At 40.4% G+C, this 17,550-nt stretch overlaps 1 protein-coding gene across 1 annotated transcript in view; it reads right to left on the bottom strand.

Annotated features, from left to right (window-relative positions):
• si:dkey-106n21.1 (solute carrier family 23 member 1) overlaps positions 1–17,550 on the bottom strand; it is a 228,439-nt gene that overhangs the window by 55,752 nt on the left and 155,137 nt on the right. Inside the window, 2 exon segments of the mRNA XM_034175892.1 lie at positions 739–847; positions 16,500–16,664. Coding sequence (XP_034031783.1) covers positions 739–847; positions 16,500–16,664 — 274 coding nt within the window.

The following is a 17,550-nucleotide window of genomic DNA, read 5'->3' as shown; positions in this document are numbered from 1 at the left end:
GCAAATAGCCGTTTTAACAGCTCCGCTAACACGTCGCCAGTAAAACTCAATTGGCAACCGTAAAATCCAGCATTAACGTCCACAAATCATCAGACACAACAGGGTTATTCCCTAATTATTTAGTTGGTTGGATTTATTTTTGTTTTGTGGTCAAACATCAAGATGTCTACATCTTCAAACTTATCCCCTCTATAATAACAGAGAAAACCTTCACTGTGAAAGAATGTGCGAGTGATAAACCGCACTTGTGTCCCCTACAGGCTGAGCCACTGATTACAACTAACTGGACTAATATGGATTTATAGTACAGACAGACCAAATGAGTTACAAACCGACTGACAGGTCTGTCTTTATTACAGTAACTGGGAAAGTACACATAAAAGCATAATAAAATGAAAATGTTCAGCTCTGTTACACATTTGCTTGCTATTTTAATACTGAGGCTAAACACGAAATGTTACCAAACATTTGCCATCTGGGCATCAAGGATTTGGGAACACCTTAGGAGCTTAGGCTGGCGTAACTGCTGCCGTATTTTCGAGGGTAATCTGTTTGTGGAGCAGAGGGTGCGCAGATTGCACCTCACTGTCACACGTACATCACACTACTTTGACAAGGCCTTAAATGCTGCATGTGTGTGTGTGTGTGTGTGTGTGTGTGTGTGTGTGTGTGTGTGTGTGTGTGTGTGTGTGTGTGTGTGTGTGTGTGTGTGTGTGTGTGTGTGTGTGTGTGTGTCACCTGTATCAATGATGCCAGGGTTTGAATGAAACCAGGCTGGTAAGACGAGGCCACTGAATGTAGAGAAACCAAGAATGAGGAGGTTACGTGAAGAGTTTAGGTCCACGTACTGTTTACACGAGAGAGAGAGAGAGAGAGAGAGAGAGAGAGAGAGAGAGAGAGATGCAAAGCATTATTTTTGTGTGGTGCATCAGATGTCTCAATAGCTGGTGGACATAATCTGATTACTGTAGACATAATCGAGATCTTAATTTCTAATTTGGCATAAGATACACATTTATTTGGTAATGCCAGATTAACAGAAGTCCAGCATGGTGCCGTGCCTTGCAGAAGAATTCAGCCCCTTGGTATTTCACACACTTTAATTATGTCCGCCAAGGATGTAAAAAAAAAAAAAAATCATCTGCGTCTATTTATTTATTTTTCCTCTCTGTCTGTCTGTTAGCAGGATTATGTTAAAACTACCACACGGATTTTGACAAAAGTTTCACCACAGATAGACATTAGGCCATTGAAGAACCCATTAAATTCTGGAGGTAATTCGGATTCAGATTCTGGATCAAGATTTCACTTTATATAGGCTTTTAAGGATTACGTCAAAATTAGTTCACGGATTCTCACCAAATTTCCACCACAGATCGATATTAGGGCATGAAGACTCCACTAAATTTTGGAGGTGATCTGGATCCAGACTGGCGGATGTCAGAAATCTCTGATTGCTCTTGTTTATTTATAACATTTCAAATCTGGCTTCTCAATATAAAAATTTCTAAAATGAGCTTCTTTAAACTCAAGCTCAAAGCAAATCTCTACAACTTGACATAAATTTAATAAAAATATGCAGGTTTACCCCCCCCAAACAAAACCCCATAAAAATTGTAATAAATCCTACAATGGATTCCTGAAAACTTTAGTCTGTGTATGATCATTCCCCAAAATTTCAGTTATCTCAGTCTCATGTTCTTTCAAATTTATGATCCACATGGTATGACTTGTTCTCTTAATCAGCCTCCAGGCAAACGACCTTTTCCTTGGTGGACCAATATATGTTGGGGAAGATGATTGGAACAATTAAAATGTGCAAAATACCAAGGGGTCAAGTACTTGTGCAAGGCACTGTTACTGCAAAAAAACAAAAAAAAAACAAAACAGTTTTATATTACATGATGCCAGTACTGTATACCTGTGGTCTCCAGCTCCTCTAATTTGGCCTTGCACACTATAATAACAGCCAACATTTAATGCCACATTTATTGCCCCCCCCCCCCCCAAAAAAAAATGGGGTAAGATTTTTTTTAATTTGCAACCCCAATTCCAATGAAGTTGGGACGTTGTGTAAAAGGTAAATAAAAACAGAATACAATGATTTGCAAATCCTCTTCAGCCTATATTGAAATGAATACACCACAAAGACAAGATATTTAATGTTCAAACTGATAAACTTTATTGATTTTGTGCAAATCATTTTGAAATGGATGCCTGCAACACGTTTCAAAAAAGCTGGGACAGTGGTATGTTTACCACTGTGTTACATCACCTTTCTTTCTAACAACACTCAATAAGTGTTTGGGAACTGAGGACACTCATGATTGGGTATAAATGGAGTATTCCCAAAAGTCTCAGACGTTCACAAGCAAAGATGGGGTGAGGATCACCACTTTGTGAACAACCGCATGAAAAAATAGTTCAACAGTTTAGAACAATGTTTCTCAATGTTCAATTGCAAGGAATTTTGGGATTCCATCATCTACAGTCCATAATATAAACAGAAAATTCAGAGAATTTTGCCACTACCAGTAAGTGACAAGGCCGAAAACCGCTAAGTTCAAAAGCCAGCATCTGTGATGGTATGGGGATGTGTTAGTGCCCATGGCATGGACAACTTACACATCTGTGATGGCACCATCAATGCTGAAAGGTACATCCAGGTTTTGGAGCAACACATGCTGCCATCCAAGCAACGTCTTTTTCAGGGACATCCCTGCTTATTTCAGCAAGACAATGCCAAGCCACCTTCTGCACGTGTTACAACAGTGTGGCTTCATAGTAAAAGAGTACGGGTACTAGACTGGTCTGCCTGCAGTCCAGACCTGTTGCCCACTGAAAATGTGTGGCACATTATGAAGTGCAAAATACAACAACGGAGACCCCGGACTGTTGAACAACTCAAGTCGTACATCAAGCAAGAATGGGAAAGAATTCCACCTACAAAACTTCAATAATTAGTGTCCTCAGTTCCCAAACACTTATTGATTGTTGTTAGAAGGAAAGGTGATGTAACACAGTGGTAAACATACCACTGTACCTGCTTTTTTGAAATGTGTTGCAGGCATCCATTTCAAAATGAGCAAATATTTGCACAAAAACAATAAAGTTTATCAGTTTGAACATTAAATATCTTGTCTTTGTGGTGTATTCAATTGAATATAGGTTGAAGAGGATTTGCAAATCATTGTATTCTGTTTTTATTTACATTTTACACAACGTCCCAACTTCATTGGAATTGAGGTTGTAATATAAATTGGGATGAATCCAAATATCCAATGACACATATTAATTCTGAAGGAGTTATCGGCTTCTGTGGCTGAAAATCCACAGTGAAAATCCATCGGTGTCATGTGCAGAAGCAAAATTACATACGTACACTGCATTGCTGCACCAATAACATGCGGAATTATGACAGTCAGTTTCTCAGTCAAAGAACTAAGATGATGTGACTGAGTCAAGTGAATTCAACATTTTTTAACAGATATGAAAGGTTTGCAAAGGAAGTTGAATCCATCCATTTCTGCAAGAGTGCAAGAGACAGACTTAAAAGAAATAAAATGACTGAAAAGAAAATGCTGTGTAGTAAAAAAGTCACTGTTCTCACACTGTGGTAATTAGTAGACTGCATATATATGGTCTGTACACGTACATGCATTGTTTCTACATGTGCACTTAAAGCAGATGATGTCACTGAATAACTCGTCTATCTGCCTGAAGAGTCAGACTAATTAGAATCAGCTGATTTAGAGGGTTGGTGGAACAAATACGTGGTTAGATCAGTCAAACTGTGCAGATTGAGACAATAACTGTTCTTTGTCAACAGATATGTCAAGCCCACATTTATTGTTCATTGTTAAAAGGCACAAAGCCATCTGATTTGTCACAATATTTAACATACTGTAACGTTAAAATACAAATGACCAATCAATTAATTCTACAACTGAATTAAATGATTTCTGTTAACAGATAAACTTGTTTTAATTTAAAGAGCAAATTTGGGAGGTTCTTACTATACACATGACTGTTGCCTAGTAATGCAGTATTGTGTTAAAGGTAAATGCATGATCCCTAATCTTTAACACAATATTATCACATCATCTGCATAAACCTTTTTAATATTTCTGCCTTCATCACATATTGAAATTATTTGATACAAGTCATTTTACTCTCATGTCACACCAACTATCCACAATAATGTTACTGTTTGTTCCAAAGCTAATGTAAAAAATATATGTTAGTGGTGGGCACAGCTAACCAAAAATTTAGCTTTGATAACAGTTAATCCGCTAACTGAAAAGTTAACTTTTTTAAAGCTAAAACAATAAACTCCTAAAAAGGAGGATAGAGCTGTACCTCTCATAGCTGTCTGTCTGCTATAAAAGATGTAACAGGCAGGCACTAAAATCTTTTATTTCAGACTTCACAAATGTTTTTAACTGTTAAGCTTCGTTCACTATGCCCACAAAATAAGTTAGGGGTCTAAAAATTAGCGGACCTAAATTTATCGAAAGCTAAATGGTCCGCTGATGGTTTTTGAAATTATCTCAAAAGCTAATCTGCTAATGAATATATTAGCTTTGATAATTAGCAGTTAGCGGAACTGTGCCCACCACTAATGTTAGACGGTAGAGGTGGGCGATACCGGGAATTTTGGTATTGATCCGATACCAAGTAAATACAGGCCCAGTATTGCCGATATCGATACCAATACTTTTTCATATTTAAACTCTCATAGATCCAAAGGATCCAAAAGACCTAGGATAGAATTTCGCCAAACACTGTACGTGACAACAAAATACTTTATTTATGACAATCAACATTTTTGTTTAAAAAATATCACTCAACACAACTTAAAACAAAATCTCCTGAGGGCTGACTCGAGGAGAGCGCTGAGTGGGTGGGCCAGGCTGAGCCTACCTGCATGGCTGTTGGCTGGCGCCGCTGAGCCACGTGACAGCGCAACAACAAAAGACCGGGGGGGGGGTGTGCTGCTCCGTGTTGTGTGACACAGCGCAGTGTTGCTCTTACAGACAGAGAGGAGACTTTGATGAATCTGTGTGCACAGCAGTCAGTGCATGTGGGAAAGAAAAAAGCTTGAGTATCGATCTTTTTACACGAGGATCGTTCAATATCAATACCAGCGTTGGTATCGATATTATCGATATTAGGATCGATCCACCCACCTCTATTAGACGGGCTTCAGTAGACAGCAACACTGCCACAGCTTCTGTTGTCTCACACCAGTGATCCTGTATCGTGGTCACGCTCTTTCTGTGTTTTCCTTTTCACCTCCAGAGCTGCTTTTATATTGATATTCTCTTTCTATGTTTGTTTCGGTGGCTGTCTTCCTGGTCATTTGCACACCTGTTTCGAATATCACTTATTTCACTTCACTCTGCATTTAGCCCCTCTGTTTCTTCACTATAGTGCCAGAACATTTTGCTCCCATACTGGTCTTCTTGTGTTTTTTTTCAGTGTGTATGCTGTTGCTGACCTTGCTGCCATTGTGTTTTCTCAGAGTTTTTGCTTTCAGTTTTGGAAATTCTGCCTGGTATGACATTTGCCTGTGTATTAACCCTGTGCATGGACTGCCAATTTGTTTGTTCCCTCAGGGACACTGCTGCTTTGAGGACTACCTCCACTTTGTCTTTTGACCTCTGCCTTGAGACGAAGAAAAAAGTCTGTTTTACTTACCCAGTTTTTGAGCCAGTGTCTAGCATGGGGTAGACTGAGTCAGAGGTTTTTTGGTTCCTTTATTTTGGAACTTGACCAGATTAGGAAACTGAAGTTAAGAAACCTGTATCAAACGTACCAAAAGGTTTAAATAAGTAGGTTCCTCTTTGAGGGGAGCAATGTGCCTTTTTGTGGCTTATGCTCTGCTGGCCTGATAGTCCACCGCCTCTTCCCTAAGCTAACCTAACCTAAGATATGAAAGAACTCCTGTGGAAAATGGCAACTCCAATGCCATCTCTGTCAACGTTCAGGTTCTGGTGATGTAAGAACTCCCACATTCCGCTTGGGTGTACATTTGTATCTATCTGTGCAAGTCCTCCAGGCAGATTGTGTGAAAATTCCCATGAAACAGTCTGAGCTTGATGTCTAGCCAAGTGTAATCTTGGACAATGAACTTTTGGCAGTCTAGAAAACTTTAACTGAATCCTTCCATTTCAACTTCAGCTTTATTTATATCCCTGGAGAGCAAATGTTTATGCAGCAAGGCACGAGTAAAACACATAAAAGGCATGAGTGACCACATAAGTGACCACAAACATTCTCTCTTATGTGGAACAGGTCAACTCTCCTGAATTGCCATGATGCTGCAACTCATTTTCATGATTTTATTTAGTGCTTTTTAAAAACTTGACACTGAGTTCCCCAAACTACAGAGCAAAAAATGGTCAAGACAGACTTAAAGTATGAAAAACGGACATGTATTAACGTAACCACTGTCCTCCAGAGTAGTAGGACAACAGTGGCAACAAGAAAGAGAATGCAGACCTTCATCAATACCAGTTTGCAAAGGATCCACTAGATCCCTTAGCCAAAGTTTGGCTAAGGGTCTCAGGATCCCATCTTCTGCACCAAGTTGGGTCTTTCTTGCCAAAGGTTGTGGTTCCTTGTGGTGTTTGTCTCAGTGCCGAATTTAGACTTCCCAGGGCCTGGGGCCATACCATTTTTTTGGGGCCCCCAGTGGGCAATGGCCCATATTCCAAGTTTGGCTAAGGGTGTATGGTTTTCTTCAGGGTGTATAAAGCCATATTCATTGGTGAACAACTTGATAACTGATATTACAGATTTAAAGTCCAGTTAACTATGTTTTTTCTTAAAAATATGGCAAGGAATATGGGCCATTGCCCACTGGGGGCCCAAAAAAAATGGTATGGCCCCAGGCCCTGGGAAGTCTAAATTCGGCACTGAGACAAACACCACAAGGAACCACAACCTTTGGCAAGAAAGACCCAACTTGGTGTAGAAGATGGGATCCTGAGATGTGCTGGAGATGGATTGACCAAACACTACAAAAGCCAGCCTCCAAAATAACCTAACAAGTGCTCATGTGGAATCCCCAAGGCAGGAGGAACAGAGGATGGCCCAGAAACATGCGGACATGTGACAATAATAAAAAGGGATACACATGGAGTAAGCTAGAGCAGATAGACCAATACGGAGATGATTGGAGAGCCCTTGTTGGTAGCCTTTTCTCCAGAAGAGGTAGCAGGCAAAGATGATCCATTTTCTATACCTGCTTACTTCAGTTAAGAGTCACAGGGGCTACGGTCAATTTAAAGTTTTCAATTCACCTAATGTGCATGTCTTTGGACTTGGGAAGAACACGGGGAGAACACGCACACTCCACACAGAAAAGCCTCAGGTGGAAATCAAACCCACATCCTTCTTGCTATGAGGAAACAGTGCTAACCACTAACCCACAATGCTGCTATATGCTGATGATGATTAAGTTAAAGGAATTTATTGTCACACCAATCTACAAACTTATCATTGTAGACATTCATGGCTGTTTTCAACAGCATGTAGGAAATTATGATGATGTTGCGAGCAGCTCTCAGCTCTGCTCGCAACTGAGTAGGGGGTAAAGCTCTCGATTTACCAATCGATCTACGTTCCGATCCTCACCTATGGTCATGAGATTTGGCTCATGACCGAAAGAATGAGATCATGAGTACAAGCGGCCGAAATGAGTTTCCTCCTCAGGGTGGCTGGGTGCTCCCTTAGAGATAGGGTGAGGAGCTCAGTCACTCGGGAGGAGTTTGGAGTCGAGCCGCTGCTCCTCCACATCGAAAGGAGCCAGTTGAGGTGGCTCGGGCATCTTTTCCGGATGCTCCCTGGACGCCTCGCTGGAGAGGTGTTCCGGGCACATCCCTTCGGGAGGAGGCCCCGGGGAAGACCCAGGACACGCTGGAGGGACTACGTCTCTCAGCTGGCTTGGGAACGCCTTGGGGTTCCTCTGGAGGAGCTGGGGGAGGTGTGTGTGGATCGGGAGGTCTGCGCAGCTTTGCTTGAGCTGCTGTCCCTGCGACCCAACTCCGGATAAAGCGGAAGAAAATGGATGGATGGATGTTGCAAGCAAACTTTAACCTACTGGCCAATTAAGGAAGCAAAAATATGATTGAGTGGGCACTTCTCTAGACTCTCTTGTTCTGAAGAATGCACCAGCACCTTCCCAAAAATAGCAGATTTTTTTAAGTGCCAGCACGTGAGCAGAGTGTGTGTGTGTGTGTGTGTGTGTGTGTGTGTGTGTGTGTGTGTGTGTGTGTGTGTGTGTGTGTGTGTGTGTGTGTGTGTGTGTGTGTAAAACAGTGCATTGTGCATAGCTGCAAGTAGCTGACTGAATTTTGTTTTATGCTTACTGTCATTAACACACAAAATCCTCATTTGCATAATGCTGTCTATATCATGGTACTACCCGCTGTCATGTGTGCAGTTATTCTCAATGAATCACCTACAATGTTTTCCAACTCGACTATTTACATGGGATCTTAGTAAATCAGGGCCTTTCTCTGCATTTTCCCAGTCCACCCAACTGTAAATGGGTACCGTGTTGCCAACCGAACAGTCCCCTCTAAAAATTGGTCCGCTCTCCCTTCACTGTGCCTTTACTGCGCATACATCTGAGTCTGACTCTCTGAGTCTGACTCTCTACACCCAAAGTAATCAACGGCTTTGTCATTTGATGGCTAATTATTATTAACCATCAGATGAAAAGAAAATTCTCTTAAATCATTCTAAAGTCAGTTTTAAGCAGAAACAAGGCAACAATCACATCATTTCACTAGACGCTCCAAAACGACGTAGACACAGCAGCACATCAGACTCAGATGTGGTGCTGTGGTGCTCTGATCGAGTCCCCCGTCTTTTGTTATCTTTTGGAAATGGTTGTTGTACAAAAGCTTTAGATATCTGTCACTGAGAAAAATGATGACTGGAGTGCAGTTTGAAGCAGAAATTAGGTGATAATCATTGAATTGCTGCTGATGTTCAGAAATGACGCTACTGACGCTCCGAAATGACGGCAGGGCGGACCGATTTTTAGGGGGGACCATTCAGTTGACAACCATGGCCTTAACAGGGGAGGTAACAAGGATGGCATCCCATCCAGGGAGAGTCAGACTGTCATCTGATTCATTCTTCAAAATCTATGAATAAGCATGGACACCATTTGGCCTCAAGGCCTACATAGGAAATACTTTTACCACCAGTACAAACCACATACAAACAAATCTCTTTGTTAATTAATTACTGCATGATGCTCCATCTGTCAACATCACAGGCAACAGGCAGAAACATAAATAATGCATTCCTTTAATTAAGTACAACACAACTCAATCATCACTTTTACAGCTAGTTTTCTCTAGACAAATTAGGGGATGGATACATGAACATTTCCCTGTCACTAAATGTGTTTTGGACTTCATTTACATCAATCTTTGTGGAGTAAGAACACAGTGGTTCTGCATGGTAATTCTGTCTGGAAGAGGCAGTTCTCAAATACTGAGTGGCTGTGCAAGAAGGAGACTTGTAAGGAAAACCGCCAAGGTTACACACTGCAAGAATTCTATCAATTCACAGTGCTTCCTTTTGGATTATTCAGGACTTCAACCATATTCCAAAAGCTGATGGACCGGATCCTCCATCTACGCTTGGCATATGCTGCTGTCTACCTAAATGATGTCATTATCCTGGCAGACACCTGGCAGCTCTAGTGTGGTGGTGACTCTGATAGTGGTGTGCGAGTGTGTGTTTGTTGTAAGGGGGGTGGGGGTAGTGGTATCTCAGGTATTGTCTGGATCAGGTGAATGCCTTCAGACAGAAAAGACTCCTGCAACTGCTGCCTGTTAACAAGCCAAGTCCAAAAAAGTTGCCAGACAATTTAAGACGCTGGCTGTCTACAAAGAATTTTCTCAAAAATAAGACAAGAAATTTCAAACAGAGGTTGGCAACACACACGGTTGAATCAAGCTGAGATATGATCGGCCATCTTGCATGAAAATTCTATTTCACTCGACCAGGAACCTGTATAAGTGATGATGCAGACAAAAGTTGACCTCTGCACAGGTTCTCCAGTCACACCCACGGAAGCTAATGACTCCTTCAGAGTTGTCATGGCTGTCCTGATGGCTTCTCTCACACATCTTTTTCAGAGCTGCCTACTCCAGGCATAGAGTACCATTTTGTTTGTATTTCTTATGATGAATGTAAATTAAGTCCAAGGCATATCCAGTGATTAGTAAGCATTGGTGTAATCATCCCCTGATGTGTCAAAAGAAAGGAGATGATTTAATTATGTATAGATGTATTGTAGTTTGTACAGTTACTCATGGCTTCCAAAAATCAAGGGTCTGTGTACACAAAATGGTAAGGTAACAAAAGTAATTCCTTAATGGTCACTGCAATATTTCTCTCAAATCCCTTAAATTGTCAAGAGTAAATGCTGGTGTGTATTGTGACTGTTTTTGACTCTTCCACGAAGCAGTTCGCATTTTCCTTGCAGTATTTTAAATGTTATTGAATTGCTGGTATCACATTGTTTGATAAAGTAAAACTGAAATAAAAATTCATGTTGTCAAGACTGCTCAAACAACAAAGTAAAAAAAAAAAAGATTTCTGTAGAAGCGATTAAGAGACATATGTGTGTTATTTGTAGTTGTGTTTTGTGTATAGCGCCAAATCACAATAAAGTTGCCTCAAGGCACTTCACACAGGCGACAGTGGTACGGAAAAACTCCCTCTGATGATTTGAGGAAGAAACCTCAAGCAGACCAGATTCAAAGGAGTGACCCTCAGCTTGGGCCACGCTACTGACACAACTGACAATACAGGAAATTATACAGGAAATTTTGGGAGATTTTGGGAGTCCATGTTGTTGCACAAGACGGGAGGCCTGCAGAAGAAAACACCCACTCCCATCTCTGGATGAAGCCGCACCTCAAACAGAGAGAAAAAAAACAGACTCGGGCAGCAGAAAGACAACATATACAGTATAATTTGTCAGCATGAAGCAACAAGAAAAACAGAAGAAATACTAAGGTGATCATTGGCCACTAGCCCTAAGCTTCAGTAAAAACCCAGACTTTAGACAAAGTTGAGGTCGCGGCCCACTGTCTTTACTAATAAAATAAATTTAAAAGGATAGAAAGTGTAGTAACATACTATTCCAGTATGCTAGCCATACGAAAGGGAAAATAAGTGCTTCTTAAGTCTCAACTTGAAAGTCTACAGAATCTGACTCTTTTATGGATGCAGGAAGATCATTCCACAAATCAGGTGCACGATGAGAGAAAGCTCTGTTGCAGACACAAAGTAGTCCTGCACCCTGAGAAGGCAGAGCCCGGGCTGGTAGGTCAGCTAAGTAGGGAGGGGCTAGTCCGTGAATAATTTTATAGGTTAGTAACATAACCTTAAAATCTGATTGCACAGGGACAGGAAACCAGTGAAGAAATGCCAAAATGGGTCAAACTTTCTGTTTCCTGTCAAATGTCTGGCAGCAGCATTTTGAACCAGTTGGAGAGCCCTAATGCTGGACTGCGGTAAACCAGAAAATAGAACATTGTAATAGTCCAATCTAGAAAAAAAACAAATGCATAAATCAGGGTCTCAGCATGAGCCATAGACAGGATGGGATGAATCTTTGCTATATTTCGCAGGTGGAAGAAAGCAGTCCTGTAATATCTCTAATGTGGAGGTCAAAGGACAATGTAGGATCAAAAATTACCCCAAGGTTCCTCACTTTGTCAGTGTGATGTAATGACAGACGAGCCTCGGCTAAGCGTTAGCTGGTCAAATTGATGCCGATGTCTCACTGGACCAAGAACCATCATTTCAGTCTGGTCAGAGTTTAAAAGTAGGAAATTGCTAGACATCCAGCTTTTCATTGATGCAATGCAATCTTCTAAGGATTTTATGTGAATGAGATTACCAGCAGTTATCAGCATGTGTAACTGAGTATAATTAACACAGCAATTAAAGGTAATCCTAAAGCACTGCAATATGTGGGGTGCTATATAAAGTGAGAAAAGCAGGGGGCCTAAGACAGACCCCTCTGAAACCCCAAATTTCATGTCACTAAGGTTAGAGGTAGTATTATTGTACAAAAACGCAGTGAGAACGACTGATCAGGTATGGTATCAACCACGCAAGGGCATTCCCAGTAATCCTAAAATGACTCTCTAGCCTATCGAGTAGAATATGGTGATCCACAGTATCAAATGAAACATTAAGGTCTAACAGCACCAGAACGGTAGTGGTGCCCAAATCCATTGCAAGCAGGAGATCATTCACTACTTTAGTGAGAGCTGTCTTTGTGGAATGATATTTTCTAAAAGCAGACTGCAGTGGCTCAAAAAGATTATTCTCAGTAAGGTAGTCCACAAGCTGGTGCGAAACCACCTTTTCCAGAATTTTAGAACAAAATGATTGATTTGATATCGGCCTATAGTTTTTCAATACACCAGGGTCAAGATTAGATTTCTTAAGTAATGGTTTAATCACTCCAGAATTTAAACATTTAGGAACAGATCCAGAGGCTAATGAGATATTAATCATTTCCAGCACAGTCGGCCCAAGAGAGGGCCACAGGTCCTTAAACAGTTTTGTTGGTATAGGATCAAATAAGCAGGTTGTGCTTTTAGAAGACATTATTCCATCAGCACACCTAGTGAGATACTATCATCTATCTGTAAATCAAGGTAATATCTCAGTAATGGCACCCACCTCAATAACAAGGTGTAGTGCCTGAGTTAAGGCATGCTGGGATATGTTTAACCTAATATCACCTACTTTCTTCTTGAAGTAATCCAAGGAATCTTGTGCTGTAAAAGAAGAGTGACTTAGAAGTGGTTGTCCATGAATAAGTGTTGCCACCATGTCAAACAAGAACTTTGAGTTATGCTTGTTTTTGTTGATCAAATCAGAGTAATAGGCATGCACTGTAACCAGTAGTACATGCTTATAGTCTATGATAGCATCACGCCACGTGAGGTGGAATACTTCTAATTTTGCAGTACGCCATTTTCGTTCTAGAACTCTAGCCTTATGCTTGAGGTCATGCACGTAATCACTGAACCAAGATGACTGTATTTTGGGAGGCGTGGTTTTAATATAGGTGTCGACTGCGGTTTTGACTGTGGTCTACTGATTGGGTATTTTCCAAACGTGAAGCTAAGATATCATGCAGTCTAGCTTCAAGTTCAGTTGTTGTTGAGGAGTTGATGTGTTGCTGCAATGATAAATAAGATTGTTGTTCCACTAAACACGACAGCAAAACTGTAAGCCTAATAAGTGAGTGATCAGAAACCACTGATGCAAGAGGCATGATATCAATATTCACGTGCCAGAACCAAATCCAGGGTCTTTCCACTAATGTGCATTGAATCCTGAATGTAATTGTGGAATTTTAATACATCCATAATTTCCATAAATGATTTGCAGAGGGGATCAGAAGGCTTATTTATATGAATCTTGAAGTCACCAATAATCAGAATGTTATCTGCAGTCATTTACAAATTAGAGATGAACTCACCAAAATCATCTAAGAATTCAGAGTATGGGCCAGGGGGCCTATATACAGTGACAAAGTAATGCGGCTGATTTGTATTCTTGTGACCTTGACAATACGTAGCATCATGGGCAGAGAATCACATGTTCATACTTATATTTATGACCCCCAACATCTAATAAACTAAACCTAGATTTATAAATAAGAGTAACATCCCCACCTTGCTTAGCATCAAGAGGGACGTGAGTAAATGTGTACACCATTGGGCAGCCCTCATTTAAGGGGAAGACAACAGTAGGTTTAAGCCAGGTTTCACATAACCCAATCATATCTAAGTGATGATCCATCATTAGATCATTAATCAACAGTGATTTTGAGGACAGTGATCTTATGTTAATAAGACTCAGACTAAGGATCTCAGTGGGGTTGATGGTTGGACTGTTTGGATTGAGGGGTGGTTTCAGAGTAGCATATATTAGATGCCTGGAAGTTGGTTTAGGCTTGAGACTGTAGGTAGCAAACACAAAATATGTGATATTACTGGAACAACCAGTGGGCCATCCTCGGTTTCAACATCATCCAATATAGTATTGGGTATGTTTGCAAAGCATATCCCTTTATGAGTTTTATGGACACGTCTGCGGAAACAGGCCACAGTCCAGAGACTATTAACTGATGCCAACACATCTTTCTGGCAAGGTCACAAGTCCTCTCTATGTTCATTTTTGTGATCTCGGAGTGCTTCATTCTGACATCATTGGCGCCAATGTGAATAACACTGTGGCTATGTCTAGTGTCATGTTCCTTTGTCTGTCTACCCTTCTGCAGTGTCAGCACCCTGAGATGAGAGGCAATGTCGGGAGCTCTGGCCCCAGGAATACATGTAACATCAGTCGGCGTCTGTAACCTGACTTTGCGAGTGATAGAATCCTCTATCACTCAAGCCCTTCTCAACAGTTACCATCTGCCACAGCCAAGTAAAACGTGACTATCCCCTTGGTCTTTCCAGCCACTTCGGTCCTCAACAATGAAGCACCTGCATGCTGTATCACATCCAGAAAAACGCGCCACATGGCCAAAATGACAAAGCTGATGTTCCCTTACAATATAAACGATATTCCTCACCTTAGTCTTCCTAAGTACACAAAGTCTTTCCAAGTGTACTCAAGGATCTCTCTAAGCGACCTCAAACCAAAGACATTTAGTCATTACCTTTGGTCACTGGTACCTACCAGGTCTTACAACCACAGAGGAAGCACCAGGATCCTAAAGACTTGGGCTTTCATTCTCCTGTATAACATTGGGATGGTAAAAAACATCTTTCGAGCAATCTCATGTCCCCCAAGCTCTTCCCAGGCATCTCCTGTAATTGAAATTTTTAAATTGTTATTTTTTGTTGGTAGGAGTGATTAAACAGCACAACATGTTTGGGTTTCATGCATTGTGTAAGATTGCACAAGGATCATAGATGTCAGGAAAATCATGAACCCAGACACTCCAGTTCTTCACTGAACTTCTCAAGTACTGCTATCAGGGTATCCACTGATTCCAGGAAGATCGCATAGTCCACAAAGTCAAGGTCAGTAAACCTTTTGTCGCCAACAAAATTACCGAGTTCCTATCCAACACAGTCCTACCCAACACCCAGGCCATGCAAGCATTGAGAAGTGTGTCAGCCACAACACATCCATGAGGAATGTCCATTATTTCTGGGAAAATCCACTGTTTCTACCACCACTCCGTAAAGCACTTGCAGTACATGTGTATCTATGGCACTGGAGTTGTGGTATTTTTTTTAAATATAGGAGACAGGTGTCACCTCTATGAACTGAAAGAAACAACTAGTTGGCCCAATCTTGAAAGAAAATGGTGATAACCTGAAGTGCAGTAATTACTGGAGTATTCTTCTACTGTCTGTGCTGTAAGGTGCATGTAAGGATTATTATTGAACTAAGATTCAGTACCAGTTACTTGCCAATCACTGACCAGAACACCCTGGTTTCACATGTAAGAAGTAAACCATTGACTGCAATAAGTAAATGAATAAAGATGGAAGGTGGCACATATACAGTTATTATTATGTTTTATATAAAGGCTGAGTGGATCCTTCTCATTTGATTGGTGGCTTGTATGTCAACGTGACTTGGATTATTCATACCATTTGCCACTGTGTTTCATTGTGCAATAGATCTTTTATAGCATGCAATTTTGGTGCTATATGAAATGTGCTATTGCACGCCCCAACCACTGCGCATGCTCAAACTACAGGGGGCAATGTTTAGCTAAACATTGCAGTTTTTTGTTGTTGTTGTTGCTGCCAGATGAGAATTTGAAGGTGTTAATTCTTTTAACACAATACAAACAAATCCACTACACTGTAAGCTGTGTGGAGGCATGAAAAGCTGGACAAATTTGAGATGTGATTTTTCGCTGGACTGAGGAACTACTCTACACTACACCCTTTTTTCTTTTTCTTTTTTTGGAAGTACACAAAGTGAGTGCATGGCATCCCAGACTACATAGTCACAATTTTGGACTCCAATTTAAAGTTTGTGTTGGACTGTTAAGCACCAGTGGAACACCACAATGTAAGTCCCTTTTCTGCCTTTTATGTTGTTTATAAATTAATAAAATATCAAATGACAAGGATCTATTTTAGCTGTTATATAAAACAAAAAATCAATGTTTTTTTCATTCTGTCAATGGAACAAATATTTAATTCAGTGAAAGCTGGAATCTTCGCCTTGTTGAATGGTATGTTCCATCTTTCACCTCATGAAATATTCGTACCATTAGAACTCATAAACATTCATTATTTGTATAATAATTAATTATAGCTTCCAGTTTTCAAATAATCAATCTTCAGTTTTTGAGATGATCATTTTTGTGATTTGTGTCTTGAAGGTGAATCTGTCAAAGAGGAAAGTATGCACCCCTCTTCAATAAAGCAGGGTTTAAGGATATGTTATTATGTTTTTACCTGGAGGTTCGATATTCCGACGGCTGCAATCATTCCGAACATTACAAGGAACATGCCTCCAATTACTGGCTCTGGAATGGTGATGAAAACTGCTCCAAATTTGCCAAAGATCCCGAGGACAATCATGAGAACACCAGTTGTTTGTAGCACCAATCTGCTGCCAACCTGACATAAAATTAAAAAAAGAATGATGTAATTGATCCGACATAAAATTAAATCACAATCTTATTATTATTATTTTTTTTCTTATAGGAATCTTTATTATAAGCAGTGGTGGGCACATTTCTGCTAATCCGCTAATTAGCAAAGCTAATATTTTTGTTAGTGAATTAGCTTTTCAGCTAAATGTGAAAACCATCAGCGGACCAATTAGCTTCTGCTAAATTTAGTTCCACTAACTTTCAGTCCGCTAACCTTTTTTTTTTTTTTTTTTTTTTTTTTGCTGACAGTGAATAAAGCTTAACATTCAGAAACTGCTATGAAATCTGAAACCCTACATGTTAATTCCTGTCCTGTTTTTTGCAATAAACAGACCGCTGTGAGAAGCTCAGTCCTCCCCCAGTAGAAGGGAACAAACCAGCTGCCAGCTGCTACTGCAAAGAAGAAAAAAGTCAATACTCAGACAGTGGGCAGGAGACATGAAGCGCAAAGCACCTTTCACTCATAGCTTCATTTAAAACAAACTCATTCCGGACAGTTTAGCAAAATTAACGGCAACTCTCATTTTTACAAAGTGAAAATATGATATTGCACATACACTCAACAAAAATATAAATGCAACACTTTTGGTTTTGCTCCCATTTTGTATGAGATGAACTCAAAGATCTAAAATGTTTTCCACATACACAATATCACCATTTCCCTCAAATATTGTTCACAAACCAGTCTAAATCTGTGATAGTGAGCACTTCTCCTTTGCTGAGATAATCCATCCCACCTCACAGGAGTGCCATATCAAGATGCTGATTAGACACCATGATTAGTGCACAGGTGTGCCTTAGACTGCCCACAATAAAAGACCACTCTGAAAGGTGCAGTTTTATCACACAGC

Source organism: Thalassophryne amazonica, chromosome 8 (assembly GCF_902500255.1).
Source record: "Thalassophryne amazonica chromosome 8, fThaAma1.1, whole genome shotgun sequence".
NCBI classification, from domain to species: domain Eukaryota; kingdom Metazoa; phylum Chordata; class Actinopteri; order Batrachoidiformes; family Batrachoididae; genus Thalassophryne; species Thalassophryne amazonica.
Note: the sequence above shows the minus strand (reverse complement) of the source record. Positions and strands in the feature narration are given on the sequence as shown.